General features: G+C 52.2%; 1 protein-coding gene across 8 annotated transcripts in view; it reads left to right on the top strand.

Moving 5' to 3' along the window:
- Window positions 1–24,238, top strand: part of LOC120392635 (maestro heat-like repeat-containing protein family member 7) — a 51,530-nt gene that overhangs the window by 2,734 nt on the left and 24,558 nt on the right. For 7 of the 8 annotated variants that reach the window (XR_005591748.1, XR_005591750.1, XR_005591749.1 and 4 more), the window contains exons 2-13: window positions 460–596; window positions 1,593–1,693; window positions 5,508–5,603; window positions 6,849–6,928; window positions 8,321–8,444; window positions 9,074–9,160; window positions 11,359–11,463; window positions 12,624–12,759; window positions 16,642–16,742; window positions 17,798–17,947; window positions 18,566–18,720; window positions 19,100–19,244. Coding sequence is in view for 1 of the 8 variants with exons in the window: in XM_039517393.1 (XP_039373327.1) it covers window positions 461–596; window positions 1,593–1,693; window positions 5,508–5,603; window positions 6,849–6,928; window positions 8,321–8,444; window positions 9,074–9,160; window positions 11,359–11,463; window positions 12,624–12,759; window positions 16,642–16,742; window positions 17,798–17,947; window positions 18,566–18,720; window positions 19,100–19,244 (1,416 nt within the window). In the remaining 7 variants the exon portion in view is untranslated. The remainder of the gene's footprint in view (window positions 1–459; window positions 597–1,592; window positions 1,694–5,507; window positions 5,604–6,848; window positions 6,929–8,320; window positions 8,445–9,073; window positions 9,161–11,358; window positions 11,464–12,623; window positions 12,760–16,641; window positions 16,743–17,797; window positions 17,948–18,565; window positions 18,721–19,099; window positions 19,245–24,238) is intronic. The other variant, XR_005591747.1, reaches the window with a different exon arrangement.

The raw sequence follows: 24,238 nt of genomic DNA, 5'->3' as shown, positions 1-24,238 counted from the left end.
CTGGGAACTGCCATGGCCCCAATATTCCTGGGGGAAGGGATTAGGGTAATTTCCCTGGGCAGGAAGAATCCTGAGTGGCTGGATCCAGCCTGTCTGCTGTGCAGCTTGTGAACCAGCAAAAGGAGAGGTGGGAGTGACCCAGGGAGGCCGTTTGGTCTGCGGGATGGGGTGCTGGCCTGGGCATCCGGAGACCTGGGTTCTAATCCTGCTTGTTCTGCTGACTGGCTGGGTGACTTTGAGCACATCCCTTCACTTGTTTCTCTGCTGGCTGCCTTGGCTAGTTAGAGTCTGAGCCCTACAGCCCAGCGATTGTCTGCAGCACCTGGTGCAACAGGGCCCTGATCTCAGCTGGCGTCTGTAGGCACTGGTGGAACAGAAATAATTGGGCTGGCCCTGATGCTGAACGGGGCAGTCGCCTCTCATCACTCACAAGCAATGCCTTGTCCTAGCTTCTTGCAGGATGGCTGAAGAAGCCCCCAAGGACCCCTCAAAGCCCATCGGTGCCTGGGAGGAGATGAAACCTCCCCAACGGAAGAGTTGGCAAAAGAGCCCACAGCCGAAGCAGGAGCTGTGTGTGCCTCAGCCCTTCCGTGCCGGTGAGTGGGTACCTCCTGGGTGGGCGGAGGGGGCTGCAGAAATGGCCGGGGCCATGGCCCTGCATTGTGGTGGGGCCTAGCCCCTCTGGGGGTTGGGTGGCAGGACCAGTGTGTCACTGGGGAGAAGACTCCATAGACCTTGTATTGCTCTGAGCTGCCATGAGATGGAGAGACAGGAAAACCCCAGCAGGGGGGAATGGCCCCTCCTGCTGGCAGCAGCTGCAGCCTCTAGAGCTGATTGGGGCATTAGAAACGGCGGCCGAAGCATGAGGTGGAGACTGACTGAATCGCCCACCCTGATCTGTCACGCTGCAGGGTTGGAGGATATTTTCCACCCGTTGAAGGGGATGCTCAGTGCAGGGTGAGTTGTTAAAGCCTAGGATGGCAGGGCGCCGGCCAGAGCATAAGATGCCCTCTGGTGTTGCAGCCCCATCTGCTGGCTCCTTTGTTGCATGTCCCAGCACAGGGCCTTTGGGGGGGAGTGTTGATGATGGGAGCTCAGTGCCTGCCCAGGTTACACCTGATGGCTCTGGCTGGCTGTTGGTGGCAGGAGAGGCAGTCAGAACAAGCAGAACGGGCAGGCTCTGGGTACCCATATCTCACACAGACTGGGCAACTGTTCCCTCTCCTACATGAGGACCAGAGCAATTCACTGCCAGTCCCTCTGCCCCCTCCAGCAATGGCCTGGAGAGTTGGGACACCACTCATGGCCTGACATCATCCCTCCTTCCAGATGTGACGCTCCCCAAATCCCCAGACTGAGCCTGCAGGGGAAGTGGGGTGGCTGTTGGGAACCAGGGCTCTGACTGGATCTTTGCTGGGCTGGGCAGCAAAGAGGTGGGGAAGCCAGGAATCACTGTGCCAGACCCTGCTGTGCATCGGGGCTGCTCCCCTGCTGGGGCGGGAGTGAGGGGGTAAGGGTTTTCTCTAAGATCTCTGTCACCCAGCCTGCAGCATGGAAGACCCAGGTATTACCACTGCTCTGTCTTTGATCAGATTCACCATCCCCTTGTAACGCCTCCTGCTTTATGAGGCCAGACTCGGATGAGAAAGAGGCCCTGGACTACATCAACGCCTTTCTCACGAGCAATGAACAGGTACTAAGAGCCCTCCTCTGACCTGTCAGCTAGTGCCCTGTCCACATGCACCATCCGCCCTTCTCCGGAAGATGCATGGATTCTAAGGCCAGATGGGACCACTGTGACCTCCTGTCTAACACCGGCCAGTGACCAGCCCCTAAATTATTCCTGTTTAAACTAAAGCAGCTTAAAAATGTCCTGCCTTGAGTTCCAAAAGGTCACCCACCATGCCACTTCCCAGTTGTTCCAATGGTCTATTACTTTCTCTGTTAAAAACAGGGCCGGCTCCAGACCCCAGTGCCAAGCGCTAGTGGCGCCCGCAGGGGAGGGCGGCAGCCGGCTCCGGTGGACCTCCCGCAGGCATGCCTGCGGATGCTCCACCGGAGCCGCAGGAGCAGCAGACCCTCCGCAGGCACGTCTGCAGGAGGTCCACCGGAGCCATGGGACCGGCGACTGCCAGAGCGCCCCCCCCGCGGCGTGCCACCCTGCTTGGGGCAGCGGAAATCCTAGAGCCGCCCTGGTTAAAAACATCCTTTTCCAGTCTGAATTTGTCTACTTTCAATTTCCAGCCCCTTTGAGGTGCCACCTGATATACCGGGATACCACTGAGCCCGCCTGTTCTGCCAGCCTGGGCCCCCTTTACCTTGTCTCGCTGGGCTTGCGCAGGGCCACCCAGAGGGGGGGACAAGTGAGGCAATTTGCACCAGGCCCCGGGCCACGCAGAGGCCCCCACAAGAATGTCGGAGGCTCCCTCCGCCTGCCCCCATCCCCCGGCACCTCAGCGCACCGCCTCCAGGAGTGGCCCTGGACAGAGCTAAAGCAGCGTGGCTCGGGCGGGGCCTGAGCTCCTCCCACTTGGAGCCACGTGGTAAGGGGGCGGGGCCTGAGCACCTCCTGCTCGAGCCGCATGGTAAGGGGGCGGGACTGAGCTCCTCCCACTCAGAGCTGCGTGGTAAGGAGGCATGGCCTGAGCACCTCCTGCTCAGAACCACATGGTAAGAGGGTGGGGCCTGAGCACCTCCTGCTCAGAGCCACATGGTAAGGGGGCGGGGCCTGAGCACCTCCTGCTCAGAGCCACATGGTAAGGGGGCGGGACCTGAGCACCTCCTGCTCAGAACCTCAGGAAAGCTCCTGGACGCGGCGCGCTCTGAGGCTCTGGGAGAGTGGGGAGGTGGGAGTAAGCAGCATGGTAAGCCCCTCTGAGCTGGACACCCTCCTGACACGCCCCCAGCCCTGAGCCCAGCTCCCCACCCAGCCCTGGGCAACAGCAGCGCCACCCCCAGGCAGCGCCGGCCCATTGGCACCAACCATCACCATCACCCAGCGACAGCCCATTATGTAATTGCAAATGTATATATACTGTCAAGGTTCCTTCCCCACTCTGAACTTTAGGGTACAGATGTGGGGACCTGCATGAACACCTCTAAGCTTAACTACCAGCTTAGATCTGGTTTGCTGCCACCACTCCTAAATACTAACTCCCTTCCTAGATAGTCTTGAGAGACTTCTTCACCAAGTCCCTGGTGAACACCGATCCAACCCCTTGGATCTTAACACAAGGAGAATTTAACCATCCCCCCTCCTTTCCCCCACCAATTCCTGGTGAGTCCAGATCCAATCCCCTTGGATCTTAAAACAAGGAAAAATCAATCAGGTTCTTAAAAAGAAGGCTTTTAATTAAAGAAAGAAAGGTAAAACTCATCTCTGTAAAATCAGGATGGAAAATAACTTTACAGGGTAATCAGATTCATAGAGCCCAGAGGAACCCCCTCTAGCCTTAGGTTCAAAGTTACAGCAAACAGAGGTAAATCCTCTTAGCAAAAAGGAACATTTACAAGTTGAGAAAACAAAGTTAAACCTAACACGCCTTGCCTGGCTGTTACTTACAAGTTTGAAATATGAGAGACTTGTTCAGAAAGATTTGGAGAACATGGATTGATGTCCGGTCCCTCTTAGTCCAAAGAGCGAACACCACCAAAACAAAGGGCACAAACAAAAGCCTCCTCCCCGCCGCCAAGATTTGAAAGTATCTTGTCTCCTTATTGGTCCTTTGGGTCAGGTGTCAGCCAGGTTACCTGAGCTTCTTAACCCTTTACAGGTAAAAGGATTTTAGTGTCTCTGCCGAGGAGGGATTTTATAGTATTGTACACAGGAGGGCAGTTCCCTTCCCTTTATAGTTATGACACACACATTAAAGCATTGAATGTTTTAAAATCATGTATTTCGTGTATACCTCTACCCCGATATAACACTACCCAATATAACACGAATTCGGCTGTAACGCGGTAAAGCAGTGCTCTGGGGGTGGGGGGGACTGCGCACTCCAGTGGATCAAAGCAAGTTCGATATAATACGGTTTCACCTATAATGCGGTAAGACTTTTTGGCTCCACAGGACAGCGTTATATCGAGGTAGAGGTGTATTTTCAAATTATTAAAAATTAATTTTTGAATGTATTTCACTGGTTATTTTTTACATTTCCAAATACATGATACTATAGTATTGCAACTTTTTTTTTTTTTTTAAATAGAAGGGGCCCCCGAAATTGCTTTGCCCCAGCCCCCCCAATCCTCTGGGCGGCCCTAGGCTCAGTTCACAAGCCACTTTCAGCCATACACTCAGGCAGGGCCATGCCCAGCTGCAGAAAGACACAGACCCTGAGATCAGCTCTGGGAAGACTCAGCTGAAGGGGCTTGTCCCAGTACTCTGGTGCCCACCTCCTTTGGAGTACAGACCCAAAAGTTTTATGAAATTTGCCTCCTCCCTTGATGTGGAGAGAGGCATGCACAACTCTTTGCCCCTCCCCCCAGTTACTAATTGTACAAACTGGGTTATGGTACAAACAAGAAATAAGATTCTTAACTACAAGAGGTAGATTTTAAGTGGTTCTAAGAGATAGCAAACAGAACAAGGCAGATTACCTTAGTAAATAAACACAACATACAAACTAAGCTTTCCACACTAGATAGATAGGATCTACACTAGCAAATTCTCAGGCTGGCAGATTCTTAAGATTCTTTGCTGTGCAGCTTGGATTTCCCAGGTTTTCTTACACAGGTTAGGAATCTCTCTCCAGCCTGGGACCATCACTTCTCATAGTTCAATCTTTGTCCCTCAGGTGTTTCCAGGTGTCTTACTGCAGGGAGCATGAGGTCCCCCCGATGTCATTGTTCCCCTTATCTCCTCTTCCCACCTGCTGGAAAACTCTTTTGCTGCGACCTGGGTCCAACAGTTCCCACTGTGTAGCGTTATCTCAAAGAGGTTTCTATGCTGTTTGTGTGCATTTCCTCAAGAAGCCATTGTTTGGCATTTTTACTGTTGTACCTAAAAGGTTGTTTTGAACCTCACAACGTGTTTCAGGAATACATACATAGCTGAACTTCATAACTGCACATACAGCGATAGCACATACAATCCAATGAGACATTAATGTCTAGCAGATAAAGACTTTTACAATACCTTACAATATGTACTTTGTACAAAACATATCCTAATGACATGACAGTGGTGAATATTGGGGTGTAAGGGTGTCCCACCCAGATGTTCCTCCCACTCTGTCAAGCCCCTGCTAACACTGTTTGGCTGCTTAGCTGCCATGTTGCAGTTCCTCTCTGGACACCTACCCCGTGAGATCTGCTCCCTCTCTGGTCCGGTTTCATACAGAGCTGCCCTGCCCTCCCAGATAGTCACTCCTGTTGCCGGATGAATGGCCTTCTGCCATTTGGCATATCAAAGCCTGAGCAGCACTGGGGAAGCTTTCTAACATCTCTCCCACTGGCAGCTCCTTTCCACGCTAACCTTCCTGTTTGTGTCTAATCTCTGCGGGGTGTAGGACGAGGCCAAGAAACTCAAGTTCTTGGATTCCATCAACACCCTCAGCAGCCTGCCTGCTTTTATGGACAAAGCCCTGCTAGTGGAGAAGATAAAGGTGAGTAAAACACACACTGGGGCTGTGTTACTTGGCGGGTTTAGTGATTGTCCTGGAGATCTTTGCAGATTTGTCGAACTTCAGCTGCCAATCATTGGATCGAGTCAGACTGAAGAGCCCATTATCCAGTATTTGCTTCCCCTGTAGATACTTACAGACTGTCATAAAGTCACCCTGTAACTCTCTCTTCGTTAAGCTGAACTGATTGAGCTCCTTGAGTCTCTCACTATCAGGCATGTTTCCCAGTCCTTCAGTCACTCTTGGGGCTGTTCTCTGACCCCCCTCCAATTTATCAACATTCTCCTTGAATTGTGGGCACCGGACCTGGACACAGGATCCCAGCAGCGGTCGCACCAGTGCCAAATACAGAGGGAAAATAACCTCTCTAACAACTGGAGATTGCCCTGTTTGTACATCCTGGGATAGCATTAACCCTTTTGGCCCCAACTTCGCACTGGGCGCTCATGGGCAGCTGATTACCATGACTGCCAAGTCTTTTCCAGAGTCACCGCTTCCCAGGTTAGGACCCCCCATGCTGTGGGTGTGACCTGCCGTCTTTGTTCCTAAACATATAACTGTATTGAAACGTAGATTGTTCCCTTACACCCAGCTTCCCAAGTCACCGGGTCGCTCTGTGTACGCCAGTCTCCCTGCCCAGAGCCCCAACACTCCGCAGTCAGTGCCCACTAGGGAACTAGCAACAAATCTGCTCCGTAGATTTGGAAAGTCTTTGCTCTCCAGCGCTGCAGAAAGCTTTCCAGAGCTTACCTCCCTTCCCTGAACGTGGGACAGCGTGGGCTGGTGGGTGGTCCAGTGGGCTGGGGCTCAACACACCGGGGTTCTACTCCCAGTTCTGCAGTAAGACCTTGGGCAAGTCACTTCCCCCTCTGTGCCTCAATTTCCCTCCCATGCCTTGTCTCGTCTAGTTAGCTCGTGAGCTCTCTGGGGCAGGGACTGGCTCTCACTGTGTGTGTGCAGCACCGGGCACAAGGGGGCCTGATCTCAGGTGGAGTCCTTGGGTGATAATGCTGATGGAGCCTTTGCAGAGCACTGGCGCGTGACACTGGGACACTGAGCACAGGCCCTGCACTGCGCTCCCCGGCTGGAGCCCTGCACACCATCAAGCCTGCAGTAGGACGACCTGGCTGCCGAGCCCACGTGTTGCAGGCCCTGCGCTTTGATCCCCTGTCGGAGCCTTGCAGGAGCTTGGAGCCCAGCTGGCATTTCCCCACATTGTCTCCTCAGGAGCTGATTGATCACGAGTCCGTCGACTCCCTGACCGGCGTGATGCGTCAGCAAGCTATGCTCGCCATCATGAAGCTGAGGTACCCAGCCTGCCCAGCCCAGCCCCAGCCAGTGCTACGTGCAGCCAGACACGCCAGCCTCTTGGCATGGCCAGTTTTCCAGGGCATTTCCCCCTCTGCTCCTCCCCCATCTTCTGATTCCCCCAGGAAATGTGGCACCAGATGATGGTGCTGGTGCATGTGGACTGGCACCAGTGGGTAGGTGGTGGAGGATCCTTCGGTGCCTGGTGACCTCTCCACGTGGCCTTATGAAGATATGGTGGAGGGAGCGTGGAAGGCAGGACCGGTCCCCTCTGGGGGGAGAGGGGCAGTTAGGTGCTGCTGGAGCGGAGCGACTGGAGTCGATGCCAGCTGTGCCAGCTGCGTCACACTGGCAGCGCAGCGACTCCCAGTGGCTGAGAGGCTGGGCAGGCTGAGCCCTGGCACTTGGCACTGCCTGTGCCATGGGGGGCTCTCTCTCAGTGCCACTAGCGCCCTGCTCTGAGCTTCCCCTGTCCATCAGGCGTCTGGAAGGTGATGGATGCTGCAGGCTGGAGCTGGGCTCTCGCTGTTGGCTCGATAGGTTCCCCAGGAATGGGAAGAGGAGGCGGGGCAGGAGCTGGAGCAGTTCTCCCCACTACGCACTGGCTTCCTGACAACGGGGCAGGCGACGGCATTGGCCATGATCGCGTCTCTGCGGGGGTGAGAGGGGGAGGGATTTGCATCAGCAGTGGGCGTAGCTGTTCCTCACTGGCTGCCGCCTGCCACGAGGGGCACGGCTGCAGGGACAGCTCAAGTAGTCACCTGGCACCTCATTGCATGTGCTGGGGCCATGCTCTGGCAGTGGGGGTGAAAAGGTTAATGCTGTCTGGGCTGTCCCCACCTTCCTGCCCCCCTGCACACAGCTGTGTGCCCTGTCCAGCAGGCTGAGAGCAATGGGCAGGGGCAGGGCTTAGATCCCTGCTTCGGTTCTGCCCGGCTGCGGGCTGATGCAGCATCTCTGTGCTGGCCTGGACTGTGCAGCCGCAGTGCAGACGGCTGTGGTGGGAGGGTCTCTTGCCCCCAGCGGGACAGGACTGGCAGGCTCCTCTGCACTGTGGCTGCTGGGTTCAGAGGCGCTTTGGTGCCAGCAGGCTCTAGTCTCCCGTCCATGCCATTTGCAGGATGTTGTTTCTTGATGAAGCGCAGCGATCTCTGCCCCAGCCGGTGAGTGCTGGTGGGGTCACAGCAGACAGCTGCAGGCTACACTAAGTCCCTGCCTGCTGGTATGGGAGAAGGCAGCACCAACTCCTTCCACCACCCCCTGGCCTGTTCTCATCTGCCACCCGCCAGCTGGAGCCCCCGCAGGTGTTTCCATGTCCTGGGAGCCTGAGGGCAATATTAGCACATCAGTCCCGCCTCAGACCCCAAATCCGCATGTGTCTCTTCTCTTAGCAAAATGAAGCTACCGCTGCTGGTCCTGACACAACCCAGCCTGCTCGCCACCTGCTTCTCCAGCATCTTCTCCCTGCCTCCAGCACACACCATGGAGGAGGTGGAGGCTGCTCTCTACACCAAAGTAAGCCCCAAACCGGCCATGTTGAGCCGTCCCAAACTGAGTGGGAATCCTGCCACTCGCTCGTGTACTGTCCCCTGGGTTACCTGGCACTGGCATAAGAGTGTAATGATCACAGCTCCCCGACAGGACTTCAGCTCAGGACCTGCAGCACAAAGCACAGGCCCCAAAGCACAGGCCCAGATAAAGGAGTAACTCCCTCCTAGGGTAGCAGTAGTAGGCATTTATCCTTCACAGGCACTGACAATTAGTGGGGAACAGACACTCCCTTCACAAGCACATTCATCCCCCATGCGTGGCTGGGGGCACAGGCCTGAGATCGGCTGCTTCAGGTGCACATAGGCCAGGGGAGCCAAAGCTTGGCTGGAAATCTGCCCTCCAAATGTGGAGTCCTGTCTGACTCTCCCAGTGGGATAGACTGTGTGCAGTGGGCTTTTTGGGGAGAGCAAAGAAAGGTGGGGCCCTGTTGCCAAGAGGAGTTTGTAGTAGGTCCCCTGCGGGTACAAGTGAGTGGGTGAGCTGTAATACCAGGGGCTGCTATGACCTGGGGGGGTGTCACATGCCAGGGCATTGGTTCATCACCTGGCTGGGTAACTCCACTTGCTCTGGTTTCTCCTCTGCTCTGCACGCAGACTTTGAAAACCATGGATGAGATGCTGAAGGCCTTGGTGTGCGAGGATCAGGAGCCCAACCTTCTGGTGCTGCAAATCATCTTGAAGGTCTGGAGGCGTGGGGGCAGGAAGGGGACTAGTCCTGTAGCTGGGGTGGGGCTCAGGGACCAAGGCTCTGTTTAATCCCAAGCATGGGACACCCCCGTGCCTTCGGCTCCTCAGAGTACGTTCTCTACAAAGGTTCTTGGGCTGGAGGGCCAAGTGCCCCACTATATCTGAAAAAGTCTGTATGGGGTGGGGTGGAGGGCGTGGGCGGGATCTGCTGTGTTCTCCACTGAGCCCTCATGTGAACCTGGCATTCCTTTGTGTTCACCATGGGCCCCACCAACCTGGGCAAAGCCCGAGCTAGATTCCCCAACATTCTAGTTCTGGGGCCACAGGAAGTAGATTCTGTGGGTGGTTTGTGCTCCCAAAGAGGAAATGTCCTTAACAGAGATTCGGTCTCCTCGATCCCAGAACCTGGGAAGAGGGAATCACAGAAGTGCAGGGCTGGAAGGGATCTCAAGAGGTCATCTACTCCACCCCCTGCACTGAGGTAGGGCCAAGCATTCCTAGACTGTCCCTGTTGAGTGTTTGTCCAGCCTGTTTTTTAAAACCTCCATGATGGGGAGTCCACCACTTCCCTAGGTCACCTGTCCCAGTGCTTAGCCACCCTTAGACTTTTTCCTAATATTTAACTTAAATCTCCCTTGCTGCAGATTAAGCTCATTACTTCTTGTCCTACCTCCAGGGGACATGGAGAACAATTTGTCACCATCCTCTGTATAACAGCCCTTAACGTATTTGAAGACTGTTACAGGTGCCCCCTCCGTCTTCTCAAGATGAAACATGCCCAATTCGTTCAACCTTTCTTCACAGGTCAGGTTTTCTAAACTGCTGATCATTTTTGTCGCTGTCCTCTGGACTGGCCCCAGTTTGTTCACATCTTTCTTAAAGCGTGGTGCCTGCAACTGGACACAGAGCTCCAAGCTAACACAATTCAGAATGGCATTTCCCTTTTTCACAACAGCATCACACTGTTGATTCATATTCAGTGTGAGACCCATGATAACCCCCAGATCCTTTTCTGCAGTACTGCCACCTAGCCGGTTATCCCCCACTTTGTTTTTATGCATTTTTCCTTCCTAAGTGTGTTACGTCACATTTGTTTTGACTGAATTTTATCTTGTTGACTTCAGACCAACTCTCCAATTTAGCAAGCTGATTTTGAATTCTAATCTGTCCTCCAAAGTGCTTGCAACCGCTCCCAGCTTGGTGTCATCCGCAAACTTTACAAGCATCCTCTCTTTTCCGTTAACCAAGTTATTAATGAAAATATTGATTAGTACTGGACCAGGCACACCCCTGGGGGACCTCACTTGAGACACCCTCCCACTTTGCCAGCGAGTCAGTGATAACTCCTCTTTGAGTACGATCTTTCCATCGGTTGGGCGCCCACCTTATAGTAATCTCATCTGGATCAGACTGGCTTAGTTTGCTTAGGAGAATGTCTTGTGGGACTGTGTCAAAAGCCTTACTAAACTTCATATACATCATCATATACTGCCTGCCTCCATCCACTAGGCAAGTAACCCTGTCAAAGAAGGAAATTAGATTGGTTTGGCATGGTGCTATTTGTTATTACCCTATTATCTCCTCTAGATTCTTACAAACTGTTTAATAACTTGTTCAGTATCTTTCTGGGTACCAAAGTTAGGCTGGCAGATCTATAATTCCTTGGGGCCTCCTTGTTCCCGTTTCTGAAGACAGGTTCTGTGTCTGCCCTTCTCCAGTCCTTTGGGACCTCAACCCTCCTAAAGGTTCAGCGATTTCTTTGCCTAGCTCCATCTAGGGTGAATATCATGAGGCTCTGCCAACTTGAATACATCTAACTGACCTCAATTGTCTTTTACCTGTTCTCTCCCTAGTCTAGCCTGTATTCCTGCCCCCTTGTTGTTAATATTGTGTTAAGCATCTAGTCGTCATTAACCTTTTTAGTGAAAACTAAAGCAAAAAAGGCATTAAACACCTGGGCTTTGTCTGTGTCATCCATTCTTTGCTCTCCTTCCCTGCTGAGTAGTGGCCCCACACTTCCCTTTGTCTTTCTCTTGCTCCTAATACATTTATGGAGCTGCTTCTGATTGTCTTTTATGTCCCTTGACAGTTAGAACTCATTTTTGCCTTTGCCTTGCTGATTTTCTCCCTATGTGCTTGGACTATTTTTTGGTACTTCTCCTTAGCAATTTGTCCCAATTTGTTTCTCTCAGGTCCTGCTCCCCTGGACCACATCCAAGGAGGTACATGAGCGGCTGAGGGCAGTGGGAAGGATCAGGTGGCTGATGGAATTCATGGGGTCTCAGTGCAAATTCCAGGTGAGCAGCCTGTGACCCTGGCCACCTCCTAACTACACTGAACAGCCTCACGGTGCAGCATGCCCTGGCATGGAAAATGCAGGCCTAGAATAGTGACTCAGCAAGATCCTCAGTAGGAGTCCAATCTAATGAGCCCTGATGTCGATGGGTCTTTCCTCTGACTCCAGTGGGCTTTGGGTCGAGTTCCATCATTCTGTCTCCAAGGACTCTCCCCGCTGTTCCCCTAGCACCAAAGTCTGCTCTGCAGGGTCAATGCATTTACACAGGATTGCCCTGACAGCAGCCTCCGAACCCAGGTGTCTGTTCACCCCCTTTGTCAGACACCTGTGGGATGCCTTGGCATCAGCTTCTGCCAGGCTGCCAGATGAACGCCCCTTGCTCTGCATGCTCAGGGCCATTGAGCTGCTCCAGATGCTCCATCCCCCCTGTGGAAGGGCTTCCCCTCTGGCAGCTGGAGGGGGGCGCTCGAATGATGTGCCCCCAGAGGCTGGGGCAGCAGAACAGAATGAGGGAGGTGGGAGGGGACACAGTGAAAGGGATGGGCGGGGCCAAAGGCGCCAGAGAACTGGGGAGTGGGAGTGGGGAGGCTGTGCAGACCCCGGGAGAGGAGGGCAAGGGGCTTGGTGCCAGGTGGGGAAGAGCAGGGAGCCAGTGCAGGGGCTGCAGGAGGGGGAGACGAGAGGACAAGGCTGCAGGAGACAGCCGGCAGGAGAGAGCAGGCAGGCTGGGGGCGGCGCGGAAAGGGAGGGCTCTGGGGAGCTCCAGGATGGAGTGAGAGAGGCAGGAGGCAGAGCAGAGGAGTCCAAGGTGACTCCAAGCTCCTGGGCCTGAGGTCAAAGAAGGGAGGGGGATGGGAGAAGGGGCTGGGATTAGGAACTTGCCCTTGAGATGGAGACTGGACGTTAGTTCATTCGTTACCTGGGTCCCCACTCGGGGGTAACGTTTGTTGACTTTGCTGCCCAGATTTCTCCGTCCCTGCTGAGCTTTCCTCAGCCCCTGGTGATGGGCCCCACAGCTCCTCCTGCTCTCATTGTCTCCAGTCTCTCTGCGGTGGCCTCTGCCTCCCCCTGTTCTAACCCACTGCTAGGGCAATGCCAGGGGGACTCGCTGCGCTAGGTCTGCAGGGGCGAGTGACTCCATTTGCTCCTTCTCTCCGTCAGGAAGTGGAGGAGTTCAGAGTCCTGGGCCAGCTGGTGGGGTGTCTCACTCTGTGCTGTGTGGAGCAGGAGCAGGAGATCTGGCAATCGGCTGTGGAGGGACTTCACCACCTCTTCTCCTTCATGCAGCTGCTAAAATGTAAGAGCACTGGAGACCCTTGTCCTTCCTAAATACACTGACATGGGGTTTCCAACACGAAAAACATATTTATTGAACACTTCCACCTTTTCTGCAACCTTTTAAACAGTCTCCATCTAGTAATGAGCCTACATCACTGCTAGGATTTCTTTTGTTCCTAATACACTTTTTTTAAAGAAACCCTCCTTAGTCCTGCAAGCCATGGAGTTTCCCCCGATGTCTTTAGCTTCCTCTATCCGTATTCTACTCTTCATAACTCACATAAGAATGGACATACTGAGTCAGACCAATGGTTCATCTAGCCCAATATTGTGTCTTCAGATAGTATCAGAGGGGTAGCCGTGTTAGTCTGGTTCTGTACCTGTGGCACCTTATAGACTAACAGACGTTCTGCAGCATGAGCTTTCGTGAATACCCACTTCTTTGGATGCCTTGCTCATGCTGCAAAACGTCTGTTAGTCTATATGTCTTCAGATAGTGGCCAGTGCTTCATGTTTCAGAGGGAATGAACTGAACAGGGAAATTCTGAGTGATCCATCCCCTGACATGCAGTCCCAGCTTCTGGTAGTCAGAGGTTTAGGGACATGCAGAGTATGGGATTACATGCCCTGATTATTTTGAATCCAATTATACTTTTAGCCTTCACAACTTCCCATGGCAACAATTTCCACAGGTTGCCTATGCATTGTGTGCACAGATACCTTCTTTTGTTTGTTTTTAACTTGCTGCCTATTCATTTCATAAAGTGACCCCTAGTTCTCCTGTTATGTGCAGGAGTAAATAGCACTTCCCTAGTCACTTTCTTCATACCAGTCATGATTTTATAGATTTCTATCATATCCCCCCTTAGTCATCTCTTGTCTAAACGAAATAGTCCCAGGTCTCTACTACAGACCTATATTGTTATAACTATATTGCTCAGGGGTGTGAAAAATCCACACCCCTGTCGGCAGGAGCACCTCTCCCACTCACCTAGCCAGCGCCTCTCGGGGAAGTGGATTAAGAGCTTGTTTGCATAGGAGCATCTTCACTTAAATGCTACAGCGCCAGTGCTGCTACGGCGATACAGTGTTTGAAGTGTACCCTTGTCCCCCATCTTTTTTATCTCTCCTCATATGGAAGCTGTTCCATTCCCCTAATCATTTTTGTTGCCCTTCTCTGCACCTTTTACAATTCTGGTATATCTGTTTTGAGATGGGGACCAGAACTGCAGGCAGTATTCAAGGTTTCGCATCATAGATTTATATAGAACCAGTGATGAGCTGCCAAAATCTTAACAACCGGTTCCCTATAAAAGTTCTGATTTAAGGGAGGAAGCAGAGGAGAGTCTGGGGGCCTGCAGGGCCTGGGGCAAATGCCCCACTTGCCCTCCCCCGCAGCCCTGGGCTCGTAGTCTCCCCGTACCTTACCTTGCCGGCATCTCAAAGCAGCAGGACGACTCAGGAGCTCAGCTGAGCTGCCCAGCTGTTGGCCACGCTGAAGCTCTGCAGGGGAGGGGCGGGGAGGAGACATCCTCGTGGGGCCAGGGGCCGTGGCAAATTGCCCCACTTGCCGCCCCGGGCTCAGCCCCCGCCCCTTACCTTGCTGGCAGCCCAGAGCTCAGCTGAGCTGCACAGCTGCTGGCCATGCTGCGGCTCTGCGAGGTGGGGCGGGAGGAGAGCCTGGGAGACATCCTCGTGGGGCCGAGGGCCGGGGCAAATTTCCTACTTGCCCCACCCTGCAGCCCCTGCAGCCCGTCCCCTTACCTTGCCGGCAGCCCAGAGCTCAGATGAGCTGCCCAGCTGCTGGCCATGCTGCGGCTCTGCGGGGTGGGGGAAGCGGGGGAGAGCCCGGGGGAGACATCCTCGTGGGGCCGGGGGCCCCTGCAGGGCCTGGGCCAATTGCCCCACTTGCCCCTTCCCCTTCCCTCCCCTCTGGCTAGCCCTGGAGCTTGCAGCAGCCCCCTCTCCCACCCCACTTGCGGGGCTACTCAAAAAGCGGCAGCAGGACGACTCCAGAGCTCAGCTGAGCTGCCCAGCTGGTGCCGGCAGCTGGCCACGCTGCAGCTGGGGGGAAGCGGGGGAGGGGCCAGGGGAACCTCAGCCTCCCCAGCTGGGAATCCTGGGAGCAACAGGATGGTCCCGCCCACAGACTGGAGTTCTTTGCCCACCCCCTGGCCCTTTAACAACCGGTTCTCCACGGAGGTCTAATTTTAGCAACCAGTTCTTGGGAACTTGTGGGAAACGGCTCCAGCTCACCACTGTATAGAACCATTATGATATTTTTCTGTTTTATTATCTATCCTTTTCCTAATGGTTCCCAACATTCTGTTTGCTTTTTTAACTGCCGCTGCACATTGACTGGATGTTTTCAGAGAACTATTTACGATAACTCCAAAATCTCTTTCTTGAGTGGTCATTTAAACCTCATAATTTTGTATGTATAGTTGGGATTATGATTTCCAATGTGCATTACTTTGCATTTATCAATATTGAATTTCATCTGCCATTTTCTTGCCCAGTCCCTCATTTTTTTTAGATCCCGTTGTAGCTCTTCGCAGGCTGCTTTGGATTTAACTATCTTGAGTCATTTTGTATCATCTGCAAATTTTGCCACCTCACTGGTTACCCCTTTTTCTGGATCATTTATGACTATATTGAACTACACTGGTCTCAACACAGATCCTTGGGGGACCACGTTATTTACCTCTCTCCACTGTGAAAACTGGCCGTTTATTCCTGTCCTTTGCTTCCTATCTTTTAACCACTGACTCATGAGAGAACCTCCCATCTTATCCCATGACAGCTTCCTTAGGTTAAGAGCCTTTGGTGAGGGACCCTGTCAAAGGCTTTCTGAAAGTCTAAGTACACTATATCCATTGGATCACCCTTCTCCACATCCTTGTTGACCCCTTCAAAGAATTCTAGTAGACTGGTGAGGCATGATTTCCCTTTATAAAAGGCATGTTGGCTCTGCCTCAACAAATTGTGTTCACCGACGTGTCTGATAATTCTGTTCTTTCCTATAGTTTCAACAATTTGCCTGGTACTGAAGTCAGGCTTACCAGGGATCACATCTGGAGACTTTTTTAAAATTCACTCTCACATTAGCTATCTCATACAGAGGCCGATTTAAACGCTAGGTTACATACCACAGCACTGCACATAAGTCTGTCTGGATGTCTCGTGATAGCTGCAACCTTTGCACCAGGCAGGCAATTTACCATGCGGTTCTCCCAGTCATCACAAACCCAACTGTTTATATGTCTATTGATTGAATCCCCCATTACTATTTCCTGGCTTCTCTTTGTAAGTGGGATTCCCGCCTCAGGAGGGGTAGCCTCAGTGTGAGAGGACATCATGACTTCATCTGGAAGGTGGGTCCCAACTATGGGATCGTCTCCCTCTGCCCCAGCTCGATGTTCTCCTTCCCCGAAACTTTCACCCTCCTCAGCAGCACAGAGGCTGTCAGACTGGGGGTGGGACTACTCTACTGCATCCCTAAAAGTCTCCTCTATGTACCTCACTGTCTCCCTTGGCTCCACCAGTTCAGCCCCTCTGGTCTCCTGGTCTCCGAGGGCCAGTAGCTCCTTGGGCCAAATGCCCACATATGCTACCTGCCCACAGGGCTGGTAATCGTACATGCTGCATTCAGTGCAATCAACTGGAGAGCCCCACGCTGCTGCGCCCCTACGGCCTGGTTTATTTCGACTCTCCCCGGGGGTTTGGTTTGTTTCGTTGGGGGGCGGGATGGGGGAACAGGTTATTGGCCTGAGTTTACAGTATGTTTGTTAGATGTACTTGTCTCTCACACACCCTCTCTAAACTTCCTTGCAAAACTCCCGTTTGCTAACCGAAGGTCTGATTTATATTGCCTGTTGTCTGTTTCCCCTCCCTGGGTCAGCCAAAATGCTAGTGAAGCACGGTGCAGAGTATCGGCAGATCCTCAAGGACAGTCAAACTGAGAGAGCCTTCTGGGTCACCAACATCAGCAATATCACATCGGTAACTACAGTCAGTGCTTCCTGGGATTGTTGTGCCCAGAGTTATCAGGAGTCAGAAATTAACACCCTAGGTGTCAGGGGGAAGGGACAGACCCAGGATGTGACTAACCCCATCCAGCTGGGACAGAGACCTGCCTATGGCCCACTCCACCTCATAGAATAATAGACCTCAGGAAATTATCTAGTCCAACCCCTTACTCAAAGCAGGACCAACCCAACTAAATCATCCCAGCCAGGGCTTTGTCAAGCCTGACCTTAAAACCTCTAAGGATGGAGATTCCACCACCTTCCTAGGTAACCCATTCCAGTGCTTCACCATCCTCCTAGTGAAATAGTGTTTCCTAATATCCAACCTAAACCTCCCCCACTGCAACTTGAGACCATTGCTCCTTGTTCTCTCATCAGCCACCACTGAGAACAGCCGAGCTCCATCCTCTTTGGAACCCCCCTGCAGGTAGTGAAGGCTGCTATCAAGTCATGTGCCCCAGCCCCCGCATCATTTTCCTTGCCCTCTGCTGGACTCTCTCTGATTTGTCCACATCCTTTCTCTTGTGCGGGGCCCAAAACTGGACGCAATACTCCAGATGTGACCTCACCAGTGCCGAATAGAGGGGAATAATCACTTCCCTCCATCTGCAGGCAGTGCTTCTACTAATGCAGCCCAATATACCTGCCTACATGACACACCGCAAGATGCACTGGGGCTCATCCAAACCTGATCCCAGCTCCTTGTCAGGTTTCTGGGAGCTTCCTCAGAGATTAATGCAATAAAAGGCATCATTGCATCTGCGCACGAGCACCAGCCCCTGCTGAGCACTAGAGAGTGTATCCGTGCTGCGCAGTATTGTGCCCCCGTGCACTGCCACGCTGGCCTCTGCCATGCATGACAGCTTCCGATTGCTGGCTGGGTACTGTGCTGCCCAGGTGCAGTAAGCCAGGCCTGTCCCAGTAGAGTGGGGTTTGCCTGCTCTCCTGGCCGGGCCAGTCCTGGCTGCTAGGCCACTGATCAGATCTGCGCTGGGCAGCAAAAGGGGTTTCACTAGCAGTTTGTTTCAGCTGTTTGGGAAGTACTTCAACCCATCCGAGAGCATGGACTTCCTCCTCGTTGCTATCGACGGCGTGAGAGACTCCAGCGTCCATGACGCAGTGACGGCCAGGAACATGCTGCATATGATCCTGGAGGTTCCCGGCCTAGGCTTGGTGAGGGTAAGAGCTGCAGTGAGAACACCGTGCTGGGGGAGCCCATCCGTGGGAGACTCTGTCTCTGGGTGCTAGGCATTATTGGGGGGCAGTTCTCTGAACTGTGAAATGCAGGGGGTCAGTCTAGGTCAGGGGTCAACAACCTTTCAGAAGTGGTGTGCCGAGTCTTCCTTTATTCACTCTAATTTAAGGTTTCACGTGTCATGTTTGTAGAAAATCTCTTTCTATAAGTCTATAATAAATAACTAAATATTGTTGTATATAAAGTAAATAAGTATTTTTAAATTTTTAAGAAGCTTCATTTAAAATGAAATTAAAATGCAGATCTCCCTGGACCGGTGGCCAGGCCCCGGCAGTGTGAGTGCCACTGAAAATCAGCTCACGTGCCACCTTCAGCACACATGCCATAGGTTGCCTACCCCTGGTCTAGGTGATCACCATGGCCGCTTGTGGCCTTGCAGTCTATGAATCGATAGGCTGGGAACTGGTGCTGTGTTCTAGGCCTGGGGCTGGTGAAGAGGTTCTGGGAGGGCAGATGGCTCTCAGGTGCAGCAGGTCCTTGGCTCCCCAGATCAATAGCCGTGCGAGGAAGCCAAGGCCCCCACCTCCCCATTTTCCTTCCAGGTGTCAGAGGCTGTGAGGAGCATTCATAAGCACCTGGACTCCATCAGCGAGCCACTTGCCCGGCAGGAGCTGCTCAGGGCCCTTCTCCTGCTGGGTTCCCAGTTCAGCGAGGAGGTGGTCGGAACCCTGCTGGGCTGCTCACTGTCATGTGACAGGTACGGGGCTGCGGCTACCACCACTTGCACTCTGGGTCCCCCGGACTGGTCCCGCTGCCAGAGACAGGGGAGTGCAGAACCCTCCAGAGATCTCCTGCTCCCTGCAGAGCTGCTGCTTCTCCTGGAGGGTTTTGCAGGCTGGCTTGCCCTGGACACAGGCCAATCTGCAAAACCCTGTACGGCATCCCTCAGCCTCTCCTGTGGCTGACGCTCAGACCTGGCTCCATGTAGCCTGCACCAGCCAACGGGGTCCTTGCAGGAGCAGGAGGGCAACAAAGGGCCGGCCGGTGAGGGGAGACCCAGCAGGCGTGCCAGTGCTGAGGGGTGCAGGAGGCTGGCAGGGCTCTGATCGGGTGCCACTGGCTCTCTCCCTTTGCAGTGTTGCTGCGGAGATGTGGAAGATGCTGACATCCCAGCCCAAGAGCACAGAAAAGATCCTTAGGGAGCTGGTCAGCAGGCTGCAGGGGCAGGCTCCACGACGGCATCAGCTCTCTCAGAGACCGGCCGGCGTCGCCTCCTTGGCCGTAAGTACCAGCCCCTGCAGCAAGGGAAGGAGTGCCGTGTGTCCCCATCATGGCCTGAGGGGGTCTCTCAGTCTCCCACGGGGTATAGTCATTGGGCCAAAGAGAGAGAGAGTGTGACTTTAGCCAGTGCTATATTCGAGCCGGAACACGCCGAAACGCTCTCCTGGTGCTATTCAGCAGCACTCATAGAATCACAGGGTGAGAAGGGATCGCAAAGTCAGCTCGTCCAGCCCCCTGCAACAATGCAGGACTTCTTGTTTCTAACCCACCCTGGACAGATGGCTCCAGCCTCCTTCTGAAAACCTCCAGCGAAAGAGTTTCCACAAGCTCCCTAGGCATCTTTCCCATCGTCCTACTCTTCTTACAGTTAGGAAGTTTTTCCTGAGGCTTAATCTACATCTGCTGTGCTGTAGTTTGACCCCATCACCTCTTGTCCTGCCCTCCGTAGCAAGAGAGAACAACTTTTCTCTATCTTTTTTTATGGCAGCCTTCCAAGTATCTGAAGACCATTATCTAGTCCCCCCTTAATCTCCTCCTTTCCAAACAAAACATAGCCAGTTCCTTCAGCCTTTTTTTCTTATGGCTTGTGTTCCATCCCTCTGATCACCTTTGTCACTCGCCTCTGGATCCTTTCCAGTTTCTCCACATCCTTTCTAGACATTGGTGACCAAAACTGGACACCGTACTCCAGCTGAGGCCTAAGCAGCACTGAGTAGAGTGGTACTATCGCCTCCCATGACGTGCATGCTCTACCCAGGGCGGCTCTAGTAATTTCGCTGCCCCAAGCAGGCGGCACGCCGCAGGGCGCTCTGGCGGTCGCTGGTCCGCGGCTCCAGTGGACCTGCTGCAGGCGTGCCTGCGGAGGGTCCGCTGGTCCCGCGGCTCCAGTGGAGCATCCGCAGCCATGCCTGCGGGAGGTCCCCGGGCCGCGGGACCAGCGGACCCTCCGCAGGCACTCCTGTGGGAGGTCCACCGAGCTGCCTGCTGCCCTCCCGGCGACAGGCAGAGCGCCCCCCGCGGCTCTCATTGCCGCCCTAAGCGCGCAGCACGCTGGCGTCTGGAGCCGGCCCTGGCTATACCTCTGTTAATGCAACCTAAAATTGCATTTGCTTTTTTTGCAACAGCATCGCATTGCTGACTCATGCTGAGGTTGTGATCCACCACAGCTCCCAGATCCTTCTCAGCTGGTTATCCTCCATTCTGTATCTGTGCATTTGCTTTTTCTTCTCTAAATGTAGCACCTCACATTTGTCTTTGGTGAATTTCATTTTGTTATCTATAGCCCTGTGACGCTGTAGGGAGAGGGATGGATTGATCTGGAAATGGTGTTTAGTTTTACTGGGACTGTCTGCATGGGGCATGGGAGAGCAGGGGATGACTTTAGGTGAGGGTCAGTACCTGAGGCTGTAACCTGAGCCAGAAAGGGGGGTGGGATGAGTCGATACTGCGTACTAAGGTTATTCCCTGTTTACACTGGTGCCCCAGCGCAGCAGCAGCAGCAGCAGCACAATCCTCTTTATTCCTCTCGAGGAGGTGGAGTACAAGCAGCGCTGTAGCCAGGGAGATACAGCGCTGTATGTGCCTTGCCAGTGTGGACGGGGAGTGAGTTACAGCGCTGTTGGTGGCTTTATTGTGCTGTAACTCTCAAGTGTAGCCAAGGCCTAAATCCACGTTCACACTCAGCCATGCTGCATGAAATCACACACGTGGAGCTGAGCAGTGGTTTCAGATCAGCTGGCACTTCTGACCAGTATAATCAAGAAAGTCATGCTAGGCATTGACAATTTCTGTCAGTGACAGACCAGATTGGTTACACAGCTGCCCTACCTCCTTTTCACTTTATCTAAGGCCTTGGCTACACTTGAGAGTTACAGCACAATAAAGCCACCAACAGTGCTGTAACTCACTCCCCGTCCACACTGGCAAGGCACATACAGTGCTGTACCTCCCTGGCTACAGCGCTGCTTGTACTCCACCTGCCCGAGAGGAATAAAGAGTATTGTGCTGCTGCTGCTGCTGCTCTGGGGCACCAGTGTAAATAGGGAATAACCTTAGTACGCAGTGACTGATCTCCGGAAGCTTCCCATAATCCTTTTAAGTGAAGGTTCCGCTCTTCGTTTTGTTGCAAACTCTGGGCTCCGGGAGCTGCTTATTAAAAAAAACAAACACAGCTCCTGTTTGCTGTAAATGAGCAGAGGCAGAGGGCTCCCTTTGGAAGGCCCACAGCTAGTGTTTGCTTGAATAGAGGGGGAGGGAGGAGGGTCCGTTTCGGCGGCTGCTTCTCTGGTCTGTGAGGAAAAAACAAAGAGGTGCTGTTCACTTTCAGTGAGTCAGAGAGGGCTAGGGGAGGGGGTTGGAACTTGCAAGGCAGCTGCTGACACAGTGTTGGCTCCAAAAATCCACTCTCTCTCTCCCCCACGCTCCCTGTCACACTCCACCCCCCCTTTTGAAAAGCACGTTGCAGCCACTTGGAACGCTGGGATAGCTGACCATAATGCACTGCTCCCAATGCCGCTGCAGATGCTGCAAATGTGGCCACAACAGCGCGCTGGCAACTGTCAGTGTGGACAGACTGCAGTGCTTTCCCTACTCAGCTGTACGAAGACAGCTTTAACTCCCAGTGATGTACAGCTGCAAGTGTAGCCATACCCTCAGCCACATAACTATGATTGTGAATGGAAATGTAGCAAGGGGCTTATTCCGCATACGTCATCACTCACGTTTAGCAAGCTACATGGCCCTTCATTTTCCATGTGGCATCCTCTCAGCTGTGCCAGAACTTGGCTCAGACATCCTTGTTCTCCCTCTGATTCACAGACACAGAAAATACAATATGGAGAAAGACGCTTTGTGGAAATACTTGTAAAAATTAGATCAATGCATTACAGCAGGCCTTTGCTACTCCAGCCCGTTATGCCTTGATGTATTTTGTGTTACTTGTGTAGCCTACTAGCTACATTTAAAATAAACTTTTATTATTTCAGCCTGATACAGTAATGTCTGTAGTGCAGCAGCATGATTTATTTTCTATTTTCATTAGCCTATAGGCTAAAGTAAAAAGAAAACGTGCTACGCATTCATTGGGTTTTTACCACTGTACTGTACACTACTGTCTAGAGTTATATCTTTTACATATTCTATTGTAGACACAGTAATGGCATTTCTATTGTATTCTATTGCATACACAGTAATGGCATTTCAGCACAATGATTTCAACATTTAAAATAAATTGAATAGCTACTATGGGGGGGGGGGTGTACAATTAAAAAAAAATCCAATACCTTGTTATTTTGGACAGCTGGCTTGTCTCCAGCCATGCCTGGTTTAGCCAAGGATTACTGTACCAGAAATTCAGTAGACAAATAAAATGTGAATTTCTATAATCCATATTGAAGAAAATCAGTATTTTAGTGGCATTCCAGGACCTTCATATTTTCGACTACACCACTGTCTCTAGCCCAGTGGTTAGGGTACCCAACTGGGAGACCTGGGGTCAAAACTCTGCTCCAATGACTATTTAAGTGTTCCCAAGTAGAGATAGATACCAAATTCCCTTTAGGGGTGGGGCTTAGGCCACATCCCTCTCCTCCGCATTTCCTATTGGTTGGTTTAGGCAGCTCCTCACTCTTAGCTTCATAGAGTTCAAGGCAAGAAGGGACCTCTGCGATCATCTAGTCAGATCCCCTGCCTGACACAAGCCAGAGAACTGCCCCCAGATCATTCCTAGAGCAGGTCTTTGAAGAAAAACATCCCATCGTGGTTCAAAAACAGTCAGTGATGGAGAATCTATCACCACCCTGGGTAAATTCTTCCAATGATTAATTACTCTCACTGTGACGTTTATGCCTTATTTCCAGTCTGAATGTCTACCTTCAACTTCCAGCCACTGGATCATGTTAGACCTTTCTCTGCAAGACTGAAAAGCCAATTACTAAATATTTGTTTCCCAGGGAGATACCTATAGACAGTAATCAAGTCACCCCTCAACCCTCTCTTTGTTAAGATGAATAGATCGAGCTTCTTGAGTCTCTCACTATATCTCTCACCAGAGGTCCTGATTTTTATAGGGACAGTCCTGATTTTAGGGTCTTTTCCTTATATAGGCTCCTATTACCCCCAACCCCTGTCCTGTCTGGTCACCCTATCACTATAAGACATGGTTTCTAGTCCTTTAATCATTCTCATGGCTCTTCTCTGAACCCTCTGCAATTCATCAACATTCTTTTTGCATTGGGGCACCGGAACTGGACCCAGGATCCCAGCAGTTGTCACACCAGTGCCAAATACTCCCACTCTAGATTCTTCTGTTTATTTATCCCAGGATCACATGAGCTGATTATCCACCAGGACTCCCAAGTCCTTTACAGAGTCTCTGCTTCCCAGGATAGAGTCCCTCGTCCTGTTCCTAGATGTATTCATTTACAATGAGCCATATTAAAACACATACTGTTTGATTGCTCCCCAGTTTACCAAGTGATTCAGATCGCTCTGTATCAGTGACTTATCCTCTTCATTATTTACCACTCACCCAATTCTTGTGTCATCTGCAAACTTTATCAGTGATGATTTGATGTTTTCTTCCAGGTCATTGATGAAAATGTTAAATCGCGTAGGGCCAAGACCCGATCCCTGCAAGGACCATCCTGGAAACACACCTGTGCAATGCTGATTCCCAGTTTACAATTACATTTTGAGACCTATCAGCCACTTTATAATCCAATTCATGTGTGCCACGTTACTTTTGTAACGTCTAGGTTTCCGATCAAACTGGAGTGCAGCGCCAACTCAAGCGCCTTATAGAAGTCTACATACATTATGTCAATACCATTTCCTTTATCTACCAAACTTGTAATCTCATCAAAAAATTGTTGATTTGCATTAAATAAATTATCCTCTTTAATTCTTTATTAATTGAATCTTATACCAGCTGCTCCATTATCTTGCCTGGGATCGATGTCAGGCTGACAGGCCTGAAATTACCCAGGCCATCCCTT

This window comes from Mauremys reevesii, unplaced genomic scaffold (genome assembly GCF_016161935.1).
Source record: "Mauremys reevesii isolate NIE-2019 unplaced genomic scaffold, ASM1616193v1 Contig106, whole genome shotgun sequence".
NCBI classification, from domain to species: Eukaryota; Metazoa; Chordata; order Testudines; family Geoemydidae; genus Mauremys; species Mauremys reevesii.
This window is presented reverse-complemented; position numbering and strand designations above follow the sequence as displayed.